We start from the raw sequence: 23121 nt of genomic DNA on the forward strand, positions 1-23121 counted from the left end.
GCTGCTGCTGCTGCTGCTGCTGATGCTCTTGGTCTTGGTCTTCCTCGACCCCTAGACCGCCGTAGCGAAACGTGGCCGGTCGCAACAACGGAGCCGCCGGAGCCCACCCCGCGTACGCCAGACGCGCTGGAGATGGCGACGGTGATGGGGAGCGGGAGGAAGGGGACGACGACGACGACGACGACGACACCGCCGACACCGCCGGCGAAAGCGATCCGCCGGCGCCGACCTTAGTGCTCTTTGGGTCCCACGGTCTAGTGCGTGACATTGTATTTGTCTTCTTCTTCTTTCTCGGTGGCACCTTGTTGTCGTTGTTGTTGTTGTTGTTGTTGTACGGCGCGCGCTGGGACACCGCCTCTGTAACCAAACCCCGACACGCTTAGTACCCGCCATCCTCGCTCTTATCATTTTGGCGCGCGACACGCTGGGCTTTCGCCGGCGTGTTTCTCGATCCCCTCCGCCCGTGTCTCTCTCTCTCTCTCTCTCTCTCTCTCTCTCTCTCTCTCTCTCTCTCTCTCTCTCTCTCTCTCTCTCTCTCTTCTTTGTCTCCGGTCCCCTCGGGGGGATCTCGCGACCCCCGCATATTCCCTCCTCCCTCTCTCCCTCTGTCCCACCCCGTCGGGGGGCCCTCGCGACCCCAGCCGCCTTCCTTCCTTACTACCTCCGCGGGGGGGGGGGGGGGGACCCGCATCCCCCGACCCCGCCGCCGACGATCCCCCCTGGCGGGGAGCATCAGGGTTAACAGCGGCCTCCGCTGGCCGCGCACCATAGAGCCTGCGCGAAAACGGAGTTATTTCAACTAGGCGGATCCCGGCCGCAGGCGGAAAGGCGGGGCTCGCGGGGGTTACCTGCGGTTACCTGAGAGTGTCTGGGTGCCCTGTTTTGTTCTCTGCTTGGCACTGTTGGGATTAGATCGGGGGTACTGGGGGATGACCATAACACTGATGATGTGTACATTTCTCGATGGGGTGCTCGGTCGACAGACAAACTCACTTGTGACACAAACAAACTGACACGAGACAGAACCACATTTTGGCATCCAGTGCTCTTTATTCTTCATCGTCGTGACATTACATTACAAAGAATGTGAAACCGCTTGACATGAACCGTTGTGAGTTCTTGTCTCGGGGTGTATTGCAAAATGCAAGCACACATTACACCGAGTGGTACGAGGCGAACGGAGGTGCACTGTCGATTGACATAGGAGATTCGTCGACGTTTGGTGTTCCGTCACGCCGCCTTGCCAAGGTGCTTTATTGGGGATAGATGGGCCGGGGGTGACTTGGTTGCGGTGGATCGAAAATCCATTCGTAGTGCTGGAATACGACTCTCTCTGTGTTTGTTCTGAGATGTGGCGTTTCATGGGTTACATCGGGAGCGTAGCGGGCGCTGTTTCCAGCATTACACGCGGTACATGTGCACGTCTTGTCGAACGGAGCAACGGCTTGAACCGCTGCATTTCTTTTGTATCTGTCCCAGTACTTCTCGGGTTTGCCCTGCACTGCTTCGGGGAGCTCTGTTGTTGCCCGTGGCGATCGCCCCTCCTGTACATATTCCTCGAGTGCACCGTGGTCTGCTTGGGAGAGGCGCATCCTCTTATTCTTCTTCTTCTTCTTGCCGTTGCGATCGAACGACTCCATCGTGAGACACATATGTCGACGTGCGGAATGGGGAAAGTCGCTAGTAGTGAGCCTATGACACTTGGTCTTCATTGTGTCAGTACATGAGTTTTCCTCTAAGATCGTTCTCTTTTACTAAAAGACATGGAGCGGTTGGGCGTTGCTTGCCCACGATTACTTTCGGATAGGTGGCCCTGATGATGGCTGTAGAACCAGTGCTCAGACACAACAACTTAGGAACGGGCTGGGTCGCTTGCTATGTACACCAGGTTCGCCATTGTCGATACCATCACCGTTGTGAATAGCATTACAAAAGCTGGGATGTGTGTCGCGTTTGTGCAAGGAGAGCGAAAGTGCTGCATTGGAGACCCCGTGCGACGAGACGGAGGGGTACATTATCGCCGACCCGGGGAGGTGTCGAGCTGCGTGATGGTATATAAGCTGTATGGATGTGATTGTAAGCCAGTGAAGCTCAACCCTGTGACAGTGTCGGTGTATAACTCAGCAGCAGCGGCGGCAGCGGCAAAGTCAGTGATGTCGCAAGTGCACAGCATACGTTTGACGCACCCCAGGTTGGTGTTCCCGGGCGGAGAAAGGACCAAGCCTTGGGAGATGTATAGCCCTTGGGCCGACGACATCATGAAGATACACATGGTGTCTGGCAAGATGCCAGAGAGGATCAAGGAGCCGGAGGAATGGGGAGATTTCTGTCCCAATTGCATAGACTTTCTCGACCTGGAAGACCTGAGTGTTCTGTGCCTTGACGGATTTCACATGGTGCACTTTTGGCTTCATTGCAAACTGAAGGCTTTGCTGCTGGGATGGGCTCGTTGGTACGTGTACGTGGACAAAGTTGCCACGGTGGGATCGCGTTTGACCGTGCTGTTAGAAGACGAGGGCAAGTCGGCGGCGGACGCGGAAGCGCTCGCTCGACAGCTATGGCTTGCTTACAGGGATTACTTTGGATCGAGATGGGTCGTCGAGCAGCCTGGCTTGCATGGTGACAGGCGCAACCCCGAGACTACATATAACGACTGCGAATATGAAGTCGAGGAGGAAAAACTTCTGTGTGTCGCAATTGAGGGCGAACACGGTGACTTTGGACGGCTGGTCGACGAGCGGATGGCCGCGATGCCGCGTCTGGGAGAGGTCTTTCGGACCGAACCCAACGGCAGCGATTGTCTTCTGTGGTGCAAGACCAACGACACGGATGCGAGGCGAAAGGCCGCAACTCTTAGGCTCTGGTACCCCGAACAGCCAGTGATGCCGCCGCAAGTGCACAGCATACGTTTGACACACCCGAGGTTGGTGTTTCCTGGCGGAGAAATGACAGAGCCTTCCAAGTTGTATAACCCTTGGGCCGACGACATCCTGAAGATACACATGTCATCTGGCAAGATGCTAGAGAGGATCAAGTACCCGGAGGAATGGGGCGATATGGCAACCCATGCCGTAGATTTTATGGACCTGGAAGACGTGCGTGTGCTGTGCCTTGACGGATTTGACATGGTGCATTTTTGGCTTGATTACAAACTCAAGTTTTTGCTGACCGGATGGGCTCGTTGGTACGTGTACGTGGACAGAGTGGCTGCGGTGGGATCGAGGCTAACCCTGCTGTTAGAAGATGAGGGCAAGGCTACGGAGGATGCAGAAGTGCTTGCTGGACGGCTATGGCTTGGTTACAGGGATTACTTTGGGTCGAGATGGGTTGTCGAACAGCCTGGCTTGTGGGGTGACAGGCGCAACCCCGAGACCACGTATGAAGACTGCAAATATGAAATCCAGAAGGACAAACTTCTATGTGTCGCAATTGAGGGCGAACACGGTGACTTTGGACGGCTGGTCGACGAGCGGATGGCCGCGATGCCGCGTCTGGGAGAGGTCTTTCGGACCGAACCCAACGGCAGCGATTGTCTTCTGTGGTGCAAGACCAACGACACGGATGCGAGGCGAAAGGCCGCAACTCTTAGGCTCTGGTACCCCGAACAGTAGAAGGGGGAGGCAAAGTGTGCACTGTATTGTATTGTATCGGCTTGTTATCACACTGCTTGTAATAATAAACCTACATGAAATGTTACATGTTGTTGTTATGTGTGGGACTCTCATTTCAGTCTAGTCCGTCCGCTCGCTCTTCTAACAGCGCAAACACTGACTTTTGCCATTGCGGTGAAACACGCACACTTCTGCGTTTACCGTGCTGTACTTGTATATAAAATCACACACATTGGACAACTATAAGTGAGAGACCTCTCAGTTACAGCGTTCGTTTCTTACAAAAGACCGACACACGTCGGGATGGCTAGGTCTTCGCTGGGGTATATGTGGTCGATGCGAAACACGATAGCTGGGGGTGGGATAGTCGGTCGGACAGCCAGCTTTGTTGTGAGACGGCCGAAACATTGGCGAGTGTATTTGCCCGAACACTGGGAGAGTTGGACTCACTTGCATTTGCACACAGCACATAATTGAGGTAGCTCTTACCATGGACGCATGGTATCTGTTTTTGTACTTTGTCACTCGTATGCTTACAGTGAATTCGGCAACTCATTCGCTGATCTACATTTATACAGCGATGTCCACAGATCTCGGCTTGCCGGGTGTGCACGTTTCAAAGACAGATCGCTGTGGATATATTACCGTCTGACACGGGGAACTTCACCTGCGACGTGTTGGAGGAAGACACGGGGTATCACGTTGTCAAACACTGGCGAGCGGGGGATCGCACAACTCTTCGAACAATTGGCTGGCCGAACGCTGTTTTACTGTCGACAACGGCGTGTTTGTGCACTGTAGCTTTGTGTCTGGTGGTGGCGTGTATCGTACGAAAACGGAGGACTGGGCAAATTGTAAACCGCAACGATCGTTTCCCACAACACCATGGGCTACAAGATGAGACATCTGGAGTTTGATACATAGTGCTTTGTATGCGTGTATGTCCCAATAAATGATTTGTCAATACAACTGCTGTACTGTGGTGTTTTACGGCTAACAACATCATCAGAGTACCCAGACACCATTGATTGTTATTGCATTTTATTTTCTACAACATAGCATAGACCATAAACCATAACATCTGTGTATACGACACATTGTTTCCATAGGACTCTGCTTTACATGGGAGTGCATTGATAACAATACAAAATGTAACAGTACAAAACACAGCATAACATATAACAACGGTGTAAAATTCTACCCGTTATTGCATAGGAGTACATTCACAACAATATCAACAGTGACATTGGTGATTACATGTAATGCGTTAGGCTGTATGTATGATACAACCAAATAAGACTTAATCTTCATCCCCAGGCTGCAATGTTCATGACACTGGCCTCCGTTTTATACAAACATGATACGAAAACAAAAGAGTACAATTATGTACTAGTACATGGCACACACAATACTTCATAACACTTGGAATGCTTTATATGGAATACAAAAACAATTGTAATACACTATTCAGCATTATCATGTCTTACAGCGTCGTCATTTCTTACGGATTGCGTTGCTGCAAGTTATAGTCCACGTTGACCCTTTTCTTCTTTTTCAAGCACATCCTGCAGCACAGCACACAACACACGCAGCTGGCTATCGCTACTGTTACGACTACAGCGATAGCTATGTACAATCCGTAGGCTGCCAAGAACGAGTCTTTGCTGTCTTGATACAAGTCTTCCCCGCTCTCGACGCGAGCCGTCTCCTGTTTCAGAGCAGCGAACACGCCAGCATACTCGACCTCTTCGTCCTCGCTCATGTCATTGTCCATGCTCTTCTCCTCCTCTTCAGTCAAAGGGTGACCCGTGAGCTCAGCCACAGCTGTGAGTGCACCGTTTAGGTCTTTTGCGTACAGGCTATTTCCCACTTTGATTATCTGCTGAATGGTCGCCAGTTTCTCCTCGGGCACCCCTACGGCTTTGGCAAACTTGACAATGACATCTTTGTTGCTGACCACAGCGGCTCCTATGGCTTTAGCCGCCCCCTTTGCTTTATCGGACGTTGCAATCCTTTTGACGGCCTCCAGCTTCTTCTTCAGCTTCTCCACCGTTGAGGCCTTCGTGTCGATCCTATACACACCCTTGGCTACCGCCACTTTGCCCGAGCTCACCTTCGTCGAGCCCGCGTACACCTCGCAGTTTGTCGAGGAACACTCTTGGCACAGCTTCACTAGGCACTCTTTCAGCGTCTGCGCGGTTTGACATTGACTGGTCTGTAGGGTTTCTGTCTTGGGGCATCTGTATGACACTTTGGCCTCGGTCGAGCCGTAACTCTTCAACTGCAGCCCTTCCAGGCTGGAGGTGAGGATTCTACTGTTGTCGTCCTTTTTGGAGTACCCCTTGAACAGCCTGGTGTCGTCGCACCGCTGCACGGCGCAGGCTTTGCACACCAGTTGCTTGTACGTCTTGTACGTGGACGTGCGGCCCACACTAGACGCGTCCACTGTCACAGTCTTACCGTTCAGACATTTCACACTGTAGCTCTTCTTGGTCGAACTGCAGCTGGCGGAGCAGAACAACACTCCTAAGCACAGGATAGTGTAGACCGCTGTCTTCATAGTTGACAAATTAACCGGAGATGCTTCTGCGTGACTCTGATGTCTACGTCTAGAAACGAGCTATGTCCGTAAGCTGTTGCGTTCTCTCAGCAGTGGCAGACTGTTGGGATAAAGCGGCCTGTTTGGGGTAGTATTTAATCACAGCCACAATGCCTTGCCGCCGACCCACAGCACGGGAGCCGCCGACCCACAGCACGGGAGCCGCCGACCCACAGGTCGGGAGCCGCCGACCCACAGCGCGGGAGCCGCCGACCCACAGCGCGGGAGCCGCCGACCTGTGGGTCGGCTGATTATGATAACCCTGGGGCTTGCAATAACACCCATGTTATGAGGATGCCTTCTCTGATAATCGATTGTAAACATGATGCGTGTTTTGCTTATGTTTCTGTGTGGAACTACTTGTTTGGGCTGTCTGACTGATAGCAGCGGTTGCTGTACGTGCCCTCCTGGCTCGATAATGGCAGATGGGGGGGATTGCGATGATCCCCGGTGTGTATATTGTCACCTATACGAATACATGGATGTATACAACAGACTGACTAGTTGTATGTCACAACCCTACTGCGATGCCAACAAAAACTTTATACCCGGAGACTTTTATTCCAGCGCAACGTACGCCTTTTTTTACTTGGATGGACGTCTTTCCATTACACGTGTACAAGATGGGGATAACAGCGTACTGTATGATGACACCGGTTCACCATACAATCTACCATTGTGTTCACACCTGCACTACTTTGTGCCGCACTGTGTACCGTGTTGGACTTCTGGCGGAGGCACCGCGGTTGTCTGCCGAAAGGGTGTGCGTCCTACATTTGTGAACGGCCAACGCATGTGGTCCGACACATACAAGCCCAAGTACATTGTGTACAACCCACAAGAACGGCTAACATGTGTGTGTAAACCCGGATTCCACTGTTCTAGTGAAGAATGTATGACCTGCATTGAAGGGGAACAGCCCGCCGCCGTTACCCAGGCCCCTCCGTTTCTGTCTGAGGACTCTGACACGAGGACATCAACCCCGGGGATTATCTCGGCTGTGTGTGTCGTGCTTGTGCTGTTGCTGATATTTGGCCTAACGTTCAGAAACCACAGTGCGCTACGCGGTGTGTGTATACGTGCTGGACATGAATGCCGTGTTGGACTCTCGGCTGTTAACGACTGTATCACAAGGTTAGTTGGACGACTGAGTAGACCAGCTAGAGCACCTGCCGTAGTACTCACTGTATTGCATGACGACAATGTCGTCTTGGATAAACCCAATTGCGAAGGACCGCTGAGTGACTATGACCAAGTACCCGACAATGTCGTCTTGGATAAACCCAATTGCGAAGGACCGCTGAGTGACTATGACCAAGTACCCGACAATGTTGTCTTGGATAAACCCAATTGCGAAGGACCGCTGAGTGACTATGACCAGGTACGTAGGAGCGGTGAGCGGAGGATAGCGGGGGTCCGAGTGACTATCGTCTTGTATGCTGTTACGACTGTCGCCCTATTGGGCACACTTATAGTTGGAACTCTGTATGCAACAGACCGGTTGCTGACAACCTATTGTGACTCCAGCATCTCTGTGTACACCTTTCCGCTGGGCTACACTGTGACAAGCAAAGGAGTTGGGAACTTGGAGGCCCTAGCGCTCTCGGGGTTCTTGAATAGATGCAGGAAACAAAATGAGTTCGTGGTGCCCGCCAATATCAAGTTTCACAAGGCCATCAGGTGTTTGAGAGGTAGCAGGGAATACAAGAGAGCATCCGGTGACGCATCGCAGATCAAGCAATCCCATGATAGCAAGGACTCTGTCTCCGGACACGCAGGGGTGTCGGGGTCCATGCTGGGTGTAACAGCTTCGGCCGAAGTGACGTTCAGTAAGACTGATGCCGTGGAGAGATCGATGGAAAGGACCGTGTCTTCGAGTAACAAAATTTCAGTCTCGTCATCGTCATATCAGTGCCAAGTGGGCAGCGCCACCTTCTCGTCCTACGAACCCACCACTGCGCTCCGTGCATCACTGAAGGAGCTTAACAGCAACCCAGACGGATACATCGATGAGTTCCTCAACACTTGGGGCTACGGGTTCGTAAGCTCAGTGGAGGTTGGCGGATACTACAGCTCGTTTGAAGTGTTCTCGACCTGCAACAAGGACGCTGAGGACAGCTTGAACGATGCTGCTGAGCGCTGCAGAGAGAAGGGAGCAAAAGTCGAAGTCTCTGGCTTTGGTGTAGGAGCTAGCGCTGGTGGTAGCACGTCACGATGTAACACAGAAGGGCTGTCAGAGTATCAGAAGAAGGCACTGTCGTCTATATCCAGACAGTCTCAATATGTGCAGATAGGAGGGAACGACCTTGGGGGAGAGGACGAGTGGGAGAGCACGCTCAAGATGAACCCGTACCCTCTGAGGGTACGCATAACCCCGATTTTCAACATAAAGGGTATATCTCCGAGTGCTGTCAAGTTGCTAAAGCTCAAGCTTCAAAACGTTCAGCTCTACCCAGACGAGTTTTTAGCCGAGCAAGTACCGGACATAATGCCTAGGCGTTGCTGACAGGGGGGGACAAAGGGGATATTTCATGCTCTTTTCATACAGTGTGTATATATTTTTGTATAAACCACCACCACGATAAGTCTATTTTACTTGTGATATAAAACTGTATATGTAACCTCAACGTGCTGCTGTATTCGTGAATAAACAAACGTACACTGTGATCTTGTACGGAGTTTTCATTTGACATTTGGTGTATAAAGGAATCAAACCCAGCTCAGTGTATGACTGTGTTTCGACAAAAATGGAACGGTGTAAAAAACCACACAGTAACAGTGTAAAACACCACACAATAACAGTATGTTTCCACCTTTATTGTACTGCACAGATACCACATGATCCACACAACGAGGACAGAAACAGACTCCTAATATCGGTCGTTATCTTGCATATCCATTTGGTGAAGAACACCGATTCTCAGCACACTGTCTTCATAAACAGTTCTGTCAAAACAATCTTGTGTATGATGGCAAACTACCTAATGTAGCTAGCCTACCTAACCGAACATGACCACAGAACAATTAAACTGAGAATACCCAAGCGCCCCACCGATCCCCATTAGCACATAAGAGGACAAGTATGCTCCTGCTCCAAATAATCCCACAGATGTAAGGCCGAAGAATCTACACCATTCCCTTGTCTTAATCATCTCTTCATGCTCTTTTCGCATTTGGTCTTGCTCTTTCCTCTTACGCTCCCTGTCTCTTTCGAGTTTCTTCTGAGCTGCCTTGTACATATCGTTGCTGTAGTGCTCACCTCCGTTGAATTCTACCATTTCCTCTATTTTACTCAACAGAATGTCCACTTGGGTTTGGTTTACTCTCTGAGTGTTGCTCAGCATGTGGTACCTTCCGCCACACTGGTTTATCACTCTTTGTAGCTCTTTGCTTTCCTTCACGTAGTCTCTCACCGATTTACCCTTTAGCAAGTCACCGTGTGTAAACAAGACCAAGGTGTACGTGAAAGCGTCTTCTCCGAAGTTGTCTCGAATCCACTTTATGCTGCTCCGCTCCTCTTGTGTGAACCTAGACTTTAGGCTGATTACCAAAAGGAATCCGTGCGGTCCGGGTACCGACTGTTCGACACACTCCTCGATCTTTCTTTTCACATCGTATTGTGTTTTGGTTGTGTCAAACAACCCCGGAGTGTCGATCACAACGACTTTGACGTCGTCTCTGTCCACCTCTTTCTTCACACAGCCAACGGTGACGGACTCGGGTGACATGTCCTCCTTGAAAGCGTTGCTATCGCCGAGTATAGTGTTACCAGACGCGCTCTTGCCAGACCCGGTCTTGCCCACGAGAATCAATCTGACGTGCGGACGGGGTGGAGAACCTGCGGGTGACATTCACATTCTCGTACAGACTCCTACGGACAGCATTGCATTCAATGTTTGGTGTGTAACAAGGCCATTTTACACCCACCTTTGTCATTCTTCTGCTGACACCGAGCGACATGCCCGCTTAGTGTCAGTGACAAGACAAGTATAAAAGAGATAACCGTTGCCATGTTTCATGCTCGCCGTGACATACGCAGTAAGCCGCACATAAACTAGGAGTAGCTGGAAGGGGTACTGTGATAATACGTGAGTTTCCGTGAGCACGCCTCAGAACGCATGTACTCTTGAGCGCCACGCTGACCGAGAGGACAGGGGATAAGACGTTCAAATTGTACAAGACTTTGCTCTACAATGGTAGCACGTACTGCCATTCCATGGATCGTGAACATAATGTCAACTGTGTACAATGCAAGCAATAAAACGAATGACACTCTGTGTATGTTCATCCTTCATTTATTGTTATTTCACGGTCAAAACACAATAATAACACAGTACAATGGGTACGGTTCGCATGGTGTGTTCTGTTGAAACTTTGACACATTTCAAACACTCCCCGTCATTCCACCGTAACCTCTCGCGGGGGACACGGAGTCTTGTTTCTTCTGTGTATTACACATCCAATAGCAACTATGATGAGAACAACGATCAGACCCAAGCTCAATCCAATTGTTAGTCTAACATATATGGTCTGCTTGCCTCCCGTGTGATCTGTAGGGACAACTATCAGCTTGAAAATGGCGATAGTTTCCACAGCTCGCTTTGTACGAGATCTTCGTGTGGTCAGAACAGAACAGCTGTACATTCCAGCATCACCAAATGTCACATTCTGAAGAACCAAAGACAGGTCTCCCTCGTTCATTCCTCTGTCTTGTAAATCCACTCGCTCCTTGAAGGATGGGTGTTGGAAGTCTGGTACAAAAAAGTCGTCACGATACAGAAGCACATATTCAGCACGCATCAGATCAGTTCGCCTCCACTCTACAACCGCAATGACAGTCCTCGTGTATGAACATCGACATGGTAGAATCACAACCCCTTGTCCACTCTCTGCTGTGACATCAGTGGGATTGTCCGTGGCGTTGATCAGTTCACAGCACACAATGAAAATCACAAAGGGTAGCATTCCGATGGTGCGTACATCTCCTGTCTGTTTCCTGTGGGATATATATACAGACACTGTCACACACATCGCACTACATGCATACCGTCGTTACAATGCCAGGTACTCATCGACTTACCATACGCCATCCCAGGGTGGCGTTCCCCGACTCTAAGATCGACAAACTCTCTAGATTCTACAGCCCCAGCCTTGACAGAATCATGAAAAGGCACGTGCTCTCGAGCTCAATGACGACCAAGATGACCACGGTTGAGCAGCCTAAACTGGGCACGTTTGTGCCGTATATACAGCTTTTGGAGGTGGAAGACCTGGCCGACCTGACCGCGGACGGGTTTCAGCTGTGCAATTTTTGGTTGAGATATTGCATGGGCAGGGATTACATCTGCCGTGCGTGGTACGTGCAAGTGGATCGCACCGCTGACTTAGGGTGGACGTTAACCCTTTTGCTGGACGACGACACGATGGATGTGGAGCGCTTCACTGAGCAGTTGTGGGAAGCTTACAAAGAATACTTCACGCTCAGCTGGATACCAGGAGAGGCAGACCGCCACACCGACTGCCAGTTCGAAGACAATCGCTGGAAACTTGTAAGCGCGGCGATTGACAAAGACCTACGGGAGTTGGTGGACGAGCGCTTTAGTGTGGTGCCTCGTTTAGGAGATGTATTCCGTGAGACGGAATCGCAGCAAGCAACTTGCCTGCTGTGGTGTGACACCAACCAAGACGACTTGAAGTGGAAGACCTGTTTGTTATGGTATCCAGAACGCCAGAGATGAAATGGGATTCAGTGAAGCGTGTGTGTAGCATACAACAACGACAACACCGGCTACGGTGCTTATGAAAGCAATGATAAACCTACTAAGATTGTCCTTTGTGTAACATGCAGTGTGTAACTACATGACTTGTGAACATAAACGTCCGACTACACTAATAAAAGAAACCACATAAACCCTGTGTGTGTCACCTTGATTTTATTTGCTTTTGCCAACATTCACATTCACAATAACATCGGGAGCGACACATATACATTTCACTGGTGCGTTTGGTTACGGTACACAGTCTACGAGTCTGTAGCTCGAAACACTTTATAGCCTTTCCATTCGTCCGTCAGTCCGTATATGTGCATGTTATGTGACATGAGTATCAGGCCAATACTGTGCTTTGTAGCAACTGGTATGTCTGGATCACTAAGCATCTTGCGAATTGTGTTTTCCTGACACGACATCTTGGTTGCGAGAACAAGCTCTTCGTATTCCTTGGCCAGAATCACGCCTTCTGCCCACATGTCCTCAATGGCGTCCTGGATTGTGGTGACTCTGGCTAACAACTGGTGTAGCTCCATGTCCTCCATTAGTTCAGCGCCGTTGAGTCGCTCCCCTTTCCACCCCAAGGCGAGCATCGCTGCAGGGGTCAAGGTGTGAGTGGTTTTGCTTCGCTCTAGTGGAAAAACACAAAACCCGTAAGACATGATACAAAAAGGAAACACATGTAACACCGACAGACCGTCTCATGTTTTCTTTACGTTGTGCTCTTATCAATGGTACCTAGGGGGCCTTTCGGACCATTTTCCTCTAGCCAGGCGTATAAATGCTTGCAGTGAGTCTGTACTATACGAAGCAACGCCTCGGCGCGCTCATCGTCGTCCAGACAGTAGTCCACGAGTGCCCGGGTTCGCCTCATGGCGTTAGGTGGCTCGGTGTTCGGGTAAAGATGAATGAAGTCCTCGTATATCACACGTTCATAACACCAGCAACCTCGGATGATGTCGTGCCTGTACGATTGCAGTTTGCACACGCTCATTGTCGTCAACCCGAATGTGGATAGGCTTTAGAATGCTAGGTTTGCTATATTATTATAAGCGGGGGTCTTATGCTTCTAGCAAGGCATACAAATGCATGCAGTGAGACTGTAATATACTAAGCAATGCCTCGGCGCGCTCTTCGTTGTCCAGACAGTAGTCCACGAGTACCTGGATTCGTGTTATGGGGTTCGGGGTCTCGAGGGACCTAGATAGCTCAGTGTCCGGGTGACGACGAATGAACTCCTCGTATATTACAGGTTCATAGCAGCAACTGTCGACGATGGAGTGCCTGTACGAGTGCAGTTTGTCCACGCTCATTGTCGTCAACCCGAATATGAAGACCCTGTAGAATGCTAGGTTTGCTTGTATTATTATTATGGGAGAGCAGTTGTCTCTTGGGCACTCTTGTGGCTACCCCTGCGTCGGAGCTGCAGGTCGGCTGGCTCGGAGCTGCAGGTCGGCTGGCTCGGAGCTGCAGGTCGGCTGGCTCGGAGCTGCAGGTCGGCTGGCTCGGAGCTGCAGGTCGGCTGGCTCGGAGCTGCAGGTCGGCTGGCTCCTGCGTCTAGGTCGGCCAGTGTGTGGATCTGGTGATGACCGCTTTCATTGTCGGATAAAGCTGTCCTAAAGTTGTACGAGTAATCGAGAGTAGCTATTGATATAGTTGTCCCGTTACCACTCACGTATAAACACTCCTATCGCTGCATACGGTACCGTTATGGCTGTGGAACAACTCAGGTCCTGGCAGCATGACATTGCAGAGCGGTACAGTCACTTAATCGAAAGTATTTTTGACAGATACACGGACGAGGACGAGGCTTTAGCCTCAACTGGTATAACGGAAATACAAAACCATGTGCATCGCCTACAGGCCCTGGTCGAATACAGCTTGCAGGATGAGGTGCGAGCCAATGTGTTACTGTCACTGGTTCGTGACACTGCTCCCTACTTGTACGAGGACTTGTCGAACCTGGGACCAAGGGGAAAGACAGGTACTGTATTTCTTTCCGTTGCAATAATCATCGTGTTTGACGGACACCTCGTTGTTTGTATACTTATGTCTATATCTCCGCAGAACGAAAACTGACACAGTTCAAGTTAACCCATGCAGCCGAGCGCATGCTCGGCTCCACGCTGCCCACGTTCCATCGTGCCGTCAGAGACGCCAGCTTCCTGGACAACATCACGATTGTCGATGCGGCTGTCGACTTCATGGTCCAGGAAGAGCTGATCTTACCCGATGAACAATGTATGCTATGTCACATGCATAAAACCACCGCGGGGAAGGTGCGTGCGCTCAGATACCTCTTTGGATGCCCTACGGTACCCGACGAGGCCAAGGCCAGCATCTCCCTGATTCTGGCCGTGTACAACTTACACACCTTTGGCATCTTCACCAATGACCCTTATAGCTTGTTGGAGATTGATTGTAACTCCTAAAGCGGGGGCTTCGGCTGTTTAGACATGTGGTGTGTCAGCATGGGTGTAAAGCGTGGTGTTTGACTGTATGTCACAATAAAATAACAACCATTACACATTGCAGTACGGTGTCTTTATTTTCGATGCATGATGCCGACAAGTATCTCTACACAAACCTTGGTACAGATATATTTTATTATTTGGCCAGACTCATACAGACTCATACATTGGAACACGTTTCACCCTCAGGGGTCTTATGTTTTTGGTTTGCGCGGATCCACACTACGCCACACAGCACGATGATGACGGTCAGCAACAGGATCAGGGCTGCTATCACACCAGGGCGTCCTCTAGGCTCTGGAGAGTGTGAAGAAGGAGCCTTTGTGTACTCTGTGACTGTGAGGTTGACACGTCCCTTGGCCACTACGCGAGTGTGATCAATTGTTGTGTTTCTGGTTGAAACCTCACACGTATATAGCCCTGTGTCGGCTACACTGACGTTCCTTAGAATCACAGCACAGTTTCCATTTCTCATGGACGGGTGGAGCAGTTGCACTCGACCTGTAAACATGTTACATTGGTAGTTGTCGTAAGAACGTTGATCTTGAAAGAAGTACACGTAACAACTGGATACGGTTGATTTCTGCCACTCCACCAGGGTAATTGGACTCGCTGTAGTATTCTGACAGCGAAGAACCACGTCTTGTCCACATGTCGCTGTTACGTATGTGTCAGCTAAACGAGAGAAATACATTTGGTTAGGTGCTCGCATGAAGGTTACAACACTACGTTCGATGTACAACGTACGGTGTTTCAGCCAGGAAAGACAAACGGCATTCAAGCGACTTCACAAACATGCACATGCACAATGGTGTTTTAGGAGTGACTGCAAACCTTTTGAAACAAGAGACAAAGACATTATTGGAGCGCACAACACCGACAAGGACAACCAGCTAAACATGGCCATATTTCTCAGTGATCCACCGAGAATATCCAATGTGATCATCACACGTTCTTCACAATGAGATTAGACCCCAGGTCGGCTGGATAGTGTAGCCAGGTCGGCGGCTCCCGACCTACAGGTCGGCCAGCTTTGCGCTACAGGTCGGGGGCTCCCGACCTACAGGTCGGCCAGCTTTGCGCTACAGGTCGGCGGCTCCCGACCTATGGGTCGGCAAGCTTTGCGCTGCAGGTCGGCGGCTCCCGACCTACGGGTCGGCCAATGTGTGAATCTGCTGGGAACCCGTTCGTTGTCAGATAAAGCTACCCTAAAGTTGTACGAGTAATCGACAGTAGCTATTGCTATAGGCACACGGTACCGTTATTATGGCTGCAGAACAACTCAGGTCGTGGCAACATGACATCGCAGAGAGATGCACTCACCTAGCCGAACGCATTTTCAAAAGATACACGGTCGAGCTCCCCCTCCCACCAGGTATGATGGAAATACCAAACCATGTGCATCGCCTACGGGCTCTAGTCGAACACAGCATGGTGGATGAGGTCCGAGCCGAAGTGTTACTGTCGGCGGTCCGTGAACTCAATAAGTTCTTGTACGAGGACCTGGTGGAACAGGGACCGCAGGGGAAGACAGGTACTGTTTCAATAACCATCGTGTTTGACGAAAAACCTTTCTGCTTCTATACTTATGTCTATATCTTTGCAGAACGAAAACTGACACAGTTGAAGTTAACCGGCGCAGCAGAGCTCATGATCGGCTCGACGCTGCCGAGGTTCCAGCGTGCAGTCAGAGAACGCAGCTTCCTGGACAAAATCACAGTTGTGGATGACGCAGGCGACCTCATGGTTCAGGAACAGCTGATCTTACCCGATGAAGAATATATGCTATATCACATGTGCGACTCCACCGAGGAGAAGGCGGCTGTGATCAAAAACAAGGTGGATGTGTTCAGAAAACTATTTGGATGCCCAACGGTACCCGACGAGGCGAAGGACAGCATCTCGCTGATTCTGGCTGTGTACAACTTACACATCTTTGGCATCTTCCCAGAACGCTGGTTGGAGACTGTAACCCCCGAAGCAGATGATTCGGTTGTGTAGACATGTGGTGTACCAGCATGAGTGTGAAGCGTGGTGTTTGACTGTATGTAACAATAAAATAACAACCATTACACATTGGAGCACAGTGTCTTTATTTTCGATACATTATACCAACAATTACCTCTGGTACAGATACATTTCATTATGTGGTCAGACTCATACATTGGAACACGTTTCACCCTCAGGGGTCTTGCGTTTTATGGTTTGTGCGGATCCACACTACAACACACAACACAGCGATGGCGATCAGCAACAGGATCAGGGCTGCTATTACACCGGGGCGGCCTCTAAGTTGTGGAGAGTGTGAAGACGGAGCCTTTGTGCACTCTGTGACTGTGAGGTTGATATGTTTTTGGTACACTTCTCCGCTTGTTGTTGAGGTTTTGGTCCAAATCATACATGTATACAGCCCTGTGTCGGTTACAATGACCTTCCTTAGAATCATAGAAACGTTTCCATTTCTCATGGACGGGTCGAGCAACTGTACTCGGCCTTTAAACATTTTACATGGGTAGTTGTCATAAGACCGTCCAGCTTGAAATAAGTAGAGGGAACAATCAAATAAGGGTGTTTTCTCCCACTCCACCAGGGCAATTGGACTCGCTGTAACACTCTGACAGCGAAGAACCACATCTTGTCCACATGTTGCTGTTACGTATGCGTCAGCTTAACGAGAGAAACACATTTGGTTAGTTATTCACATAAAGGTCACAACACTACGTTCCATGTACAATGTACAGTGTTTCAGCCAGGAAACAAACGGCATTCAAGCGACTTCACAAACATGCGCATGCCCAATCGTGTTTTAGGAGTGACTACAAACCTCTAAAAGACAGTGTTGGAGCGCACATCCACATCCACAACCACAAGGACAACCAGTTTAACATGCCCATATTTCTCAGTGATCCACCGAGAATATCCAATGTGATCATCACACGTTCTTCACAATGAGATTATACCCCAGGTCGGCTGGATAGTGTAGCCAGGTCGGCTGGATGATGTAGCCAGGTCGGCTGGATAGTGTAGCCAGGTCGCTGCAGGTCGGCAAGCTTTGCGCTGCAGGTCGGGAGCCGCCGACCCACGGGTCGGCAAGCTTTGCGCTGCAGGTCGGGAGCCGCCGACCCACGGGTCGGCCAGCTTTGCGCTGCAGGTCGGCAAGCTTTGCGCTGCAGGTCGGGAGCCGCCGACCCACGGGTCGGCAAGCTTTGCGCTGCAGGTCGGGAGCCGCCGACCCACGGGTCGGCCAGCTTTGCACTGCAGGTCGGGAGCCGCCGACCCACGGGTCGGCCAGCTTTGCACTGCAGGTCGGGAGCCGCCGACCCGCGGGTCGGCCAGCTTTGCGCTGCAGGTCGGCTGAGTAGCTCAACCCCAGATACATTTAAGGTAACACAGTGTGTTTTCAGCTAGACTCTTTTGTAGTGCAACAAACCCAAACACCACCACAGGCTGTTTCCCCCACTCCTCGCTGGCTGACAACCATGGAGTACATAACATTGGCCATTCGATGGTGCTGGGAACCTAAAGCTCACATTAACGTGTGGTCGCCCGAGGATTCAGGTGTTAGAAAGTGGAGCCTGACAAGATGGGACACAGAATCCTATCAACTGCCAAATCAACATTTGACGATAGTATGCATGCAAATCAACACCCTGTCGGGTAGTGCCATCAAGAAACAACTGCTACGCAGAGCAAAAAATCTGTGGGTGGACCCTAGTTGTGCCGTTATGACGGAGGGTTCGTTTGACACAATCCTCAACTCCTATGTAGACGCAAGCAAAACAATGTCACATACGTACACTACACTGACGACTCCGTGCTCCGGCTCATCGTTCTACAGGCACGTGAATGACTGCAATGCCCTTGTCGCTGCCAAGGGTTGGACAAAGGATGTTAAAACAATCGCCTGTGATTCTCACACTATCTTTCAGCTGCATTGTAAACATGTAAGGTGGCTTTATTCTTGTCACGAGGTGTCTGTTGGCCCACTGTACGCTTTGTCTTTACATAATAACTAATGATAATGATAATAATATCATTATAATGTATCCCCTGTACAGGAGCCCCACAGCGTGGCTCTCCTCGTCAAAAGCCACTCGGGTGATACTAAGTTGCTGCACATTCGATGCGACGAACCTACGTGTATCCGAGACCTGCTACAGAGATATGACATAAATTGTGAGACGGTGTGGAACGACACCGTGTCCCTGTCATGTAACTCTCCCTGTGTAGCCTTGACTGACCATGGCATGGACCTCATCTACACGGAGGCCACTCCAGGTATGATAACTGGCCGGTCCACAGCGGGGGCCAAGGACACGTTTGATCATCGCATGAAACACCTGAAAGTTCGCACAAAGCACCGCACCATGAAAAACAAGCCTTACTCTATACCTACGACACCGCAGAATGTACCGAGAGGCGCGTCGCTCCTGGACGATGACCTAACCCAAGAGGACTCCAACCCAACGTTACCCACCGTGTTATATTACAGCGACCCGCTGTCCACGGTCACCGATGTGCTGAGGAACGATGGTCGGTTTCTCGTTGATTGTCAACTCTCCACATCTTTCGATGGCGAGCATAACGCGGACGCAGCTGATGTCCTCATTTCAGGAGAGACACCCATTTGTCAGTGGCAGCCCAATGAGCTGTGCATTGTGGGTAAGACTCTGTGTGTGTCTGTGTGTCTGTGTCATAGTCGCTTACAGTTGCTTACAGTTGTTTCTTGTGCTCTATAGGTAGAACAACGCCCCCACCTGACGAGGATCACATATTCACGTACCCTTACGAATGCACCGTCTGCCGAGAGGAAAGTGATGTCTACCTAGAGTGTGGCCACCTTTGCTGCCAAGCGTGCATAAACTCTTTGGGAAACAAAGAGGCCATGCTGATCGCATGTCCTCTTTGCAAGCAAACCGTTGGCAAGAAAAACATTACAACCGCAGGCGTGACCTCCAGGAGTTGCACATCGTGTGGAAAGGACAAGTGTTGGCTGTCGGATTGCGGTCATGTGTGCTGTGTTTCTTGTGATACTACCTGTAAAGTCTGTGCCCGCTGTGTTAAAAAGGTTCTGAGGATGTACATCTAGCATTGCTTGGCTGATCCGGTTATCAGTTATTGCCCACACACAGTTGTACGTGGATCGTTGTGGAAAGTACTCATACTAAAGAAGCCTTGGTGTATGTTTATCAGGTAATGTTTTATTCATAAATAAACCATGTGTACATACAAACTGTCTGTGTGATTTTCATTCACATCCATTCAACACAATATCACAGGTTGTAACCGTCATAACATCTGTGTTTGTGCCATGACGCTCTATATCCACATTGACTGGTCCCACGCACGCCACGCTGCTATTATGTGTAAAGCGCTGGTTCGCCGGTAAGGCTGTAGTCAGGGACCCCATGTTCAGTAGGTTATAAGTGTATGCATCCTCGTTGTTTCCTCCGGCCATAATGTAATAACATTTCACAAGACCGAGGCTCGAATCCAGGCCTGGGTTGCCGCCGCTTTCGACCACTATTATATACACACCTTCGCTCATGCGATCCAGACCGTACAGTTCGTATACGCCACAGGGAGACCAGCATACCAGCACACCGACCTGATATCTTTTTGCCAGGGAAGCGAATTGTAAGCAATGACATGATGCTGTTTGAATGGGAGTGTCACGGTGTGGGTCCTCGTCAGGTGTCAGCATCTCGTACAGACACGATAGCAGCGACTTCCATCCCAAGTTCACAAGTACGACCCTATCATACGAACTCGACACCTTTTGTACTATACAACTCGGTACACCGATGTACTTTTTGTTGAGTCGGCCACTGTTATCCAGTGTGAAACCTGTACTCTTTCGCTCAGCTTTACAAATGATCCACGTAGTGGGATCAGAGAATGTTGTTTCGGTCTTTAAGTCAGACCCAATGTTTTTAACGTCATAACTCGTAGATTCCATCTTGGGCTTTAGTGGTCGGGGCGATTGTTCAAGTTTCCTTTGTTTGTCGTATTTTATGGAGACCGGGGCCTTCTTACGCTTACTTCGGCGCATACTAGCCTCGCCGACATCCATGGGGGCTTGTTCCGTACCAAGTGACCAAATCGCTGCCGTCAGCACACTCTCATACAAGTCAAACACTATGTTGGTGTTATGTGGTGCAGGCGGAATTAGGTCTCTTGCATCTTCGCGGGCGACACACGTTTGCTGCAGCACATGTTGTAGCCGCAATGCCGACGCCTCGGTCTTTTCGCGGATTATGCGAAGTATGTCATCTGGCTGCATGCCTCGTAGCTCCACATCTAGTGCGGTAGACAACACGCTGATCGACGACGCCAATGTGTTCATTTCAGTTACTTTAGCTCCCATGTGGTCAACCTCAGCGTGTGCGCTCTCTAGTGCACGCTGAAGATTGAGTATGTATTCGCCTTTCTCTCTTAGCTCTTTGTCCAGTGCGCCGTTCAGGTCTGTCAGAGAAATCAGGCTGGCCTGCAGTGACTCACGTTCCCCGGAGAGGGTTTGGATTTCACTCTCGCTCTTCTGCAGCGAATGTGTGCTGTCGAATTTCAGTTTCTCTAACTTGTGGCTGAGATCATCTATAGACACCTTGTGACAAGCTTTCTCTTCCTTGCTCTCTTCTTGGAATAAAAGGAACTCTCTCTTAGCTTCACTGGTCTCCTTTTTCGCTTTTTCTAATTCCTGCACAAGCCTCTGTCTGCCGTCTTCGCTTGTACGCTTGTACTGCTCGTGTATCCGTGTCAGTTTCTGAACCGTGCGTTTGTGTTCATCGATTTCCCCGGCCAGATCTCGGATTCGCCTCTCTGAGGTCAGTTTGTGTGCTTCAGCTTGAGACTGGCGATCTTCCTCTTTTGCCGATAACACGTTGTCTAGCTTTGTTTTCTCGGCCTGTAGTTGTTGGCATGTCGCCGTTTTACGCGTGAGTTCGTCGGTAGTGTTTACGATGACAGTCGTGAGCTGGATTACCAACTCTACCAGCGCTTGGAAGCGCTGCGTCAAAGTATCACTGGTGTCGGGCATGTTTTGTGACGGGGCGGGTTTCAATCGCTGCACGATTGACAACAATTTCTCACAGAGGCTGCCATCGTTCTTACGGGCATGCTCGGTGATGGCGTTCAAATCCGTGATCTCGATGGCTATATTTTCTACACACAGTCTTGTGCAACAAGCTATTACATTGTCCGCCAGAGGTATATCAGCTAAGCTCTGCATGTGCCTACACTCCGAGAACAAGCCCGTTGTTATACAGCTCTCTAATCTGCGGATCGTCATGTCGTAACAACCGCATATTTCCATAGCCAAATCGAAGCCTATAGTCTCACGAGCGTCGGTCGTTTCGAATATCTCTAACCATCTAGTCAACTCGGCGAAAGTCTCTGTCATTCCCCTGAGCGTAGCCGTTATCGTGTGTGCCGGCAAAGGCCTTTGCGCGACACCGACAGTCTCCTCAGATGGCGAGGGGTCCGTCTGGGTGTCCAAATGGAAGAGTCTTGACATGATATCCAACAGAGCGACACGAGAAACTTCGCCAGCACTGAACGGAGGTCGATTTTTCGCTAGACTCTTGTGCAGCTTCCCAGTTTTCCCTGTACAGTGCCCAGACTCTGTGTTTCCGCGACTGGACGCCTCCTGTTCGTCCGTGCGCGTGGTCTCGGTACCGTTTTTGCCACATCCACCAGCCTGGGTCTGGCTCGTTCTTCGGCGGCTCGCTCTGTCTTTTCTGTCTTTTCGCGCACGGGTACGTTCGCTCGTGGCCGTGGCACTCGTCTCGCTCGCTGTAGCGCGCCCTGTGTGTTGTTGACGTGTCGCCGCCGTGTCCGCCGCAGAGGTCTGGATTGTGTTCTTGGTCCGACGTGAATTCGACTTGCTTTCGCGTCGCTGATCCTGTCTCTTCTGCTGCACTCCGGTGGCTGCTGTGCTCGCTTTCCCATTCCTCCTCGAGGCTCGTAGTGTAGGGGCGCTTGTGATTAAGGCATCGTCCTGGTCCTTGGGTTCTCGCGTACGCGTGTCCATTTTCGGAAGACGAGCGTGCTGAAAACACTCTAGCGCACAGAGACGTGCACAGGTCACCGAGGAGCACTTTGTCGATCTGTTTCACGGCCAAAACTCTCTTGGGTTCTGCGGGGCAGGCTATTGGCATATCGCGGTAGCTGTGCCCGCACCGTTGACAGAGCTCTTTAACGCGACCGTACTGTTTCGCGTCGACCTTAAGGCCAGCCAACAGTTTTTCCGTCGCACGACACCAACGGTCGAGCGCTCCGCAGCAGAAAGCCGCGAGTATCACGGCCCAGTACGGAGCGTCTATGACCTCCCGGGTAACAGCTTGCGATACGCGCTTCGATATAGCTAGACCGGTACGTGTCAGTTCCACTTCCACCCAACCTAGAGCGGATTGTTTAGCGGACTCTCTAGCTGCACGCATGGGCCATAGGTCGTGTTGGTTAACAGTCGTACATGCCACGGGTGTTATGTCGCTAGAGAGTGTCCATAACACGGATGTGCCCCACAGGTCCCTTTCGGGTTCGATGAAAGAAGTACCGTCGGCGACTCGCGACGTTTCGCGACGCAGGTGCTCTAGGGTCAGTCTGCTTTGCTCGTACACGACTTTGAACGCCAAAGGAGCCGCCAGCCTAGACAGCGTATCTCTGACGAGTTC

General features: G+C 50.6%; 1 protein-coding gene across 1 annotated transcript; it reads right to left on the bottom strand.

The window, feature by feature from the left end:
• Positions 1-9209: 9209 nt before the first annotated feature.
• LOC134631787 (GTPase IMAP family member 9-like) lies at positions 9210-11175 on the bottom strand. Its single transcript, XM_063480342.1, has 2 exons — positions 10749-11175; positions 9210-10048 (listed from the first exon to the last, which is right to left on the bottom strand). Exons 1-2 carry the CDS (start codon positions 11173-11175, stop codon positions 9210-9212), a joined length of 1266 nt encoding a protein of 421 aa, XP_063336412.1.
• Between the last annotated feature and the right edge of the window lie 11946 nt (positions 11176-23121).

Source organism: Pelmatolapia mariae, linkage group LG7 (genome assembly GCF_036321145.2).
Source record: "Pelmatolapia mariae isolate MD_Pm_ZW linkage group LG7, Pm_UMD_F_2, whole genome shotgun sequence".
Taxonomy (NCBI): domain Eukaryota; kingdom Metazoa; phylum Chordata; class Actinopteri; order Cichliformes; family Cichlidae; genus Pelmatolapia; species Pelmatolapia mariae.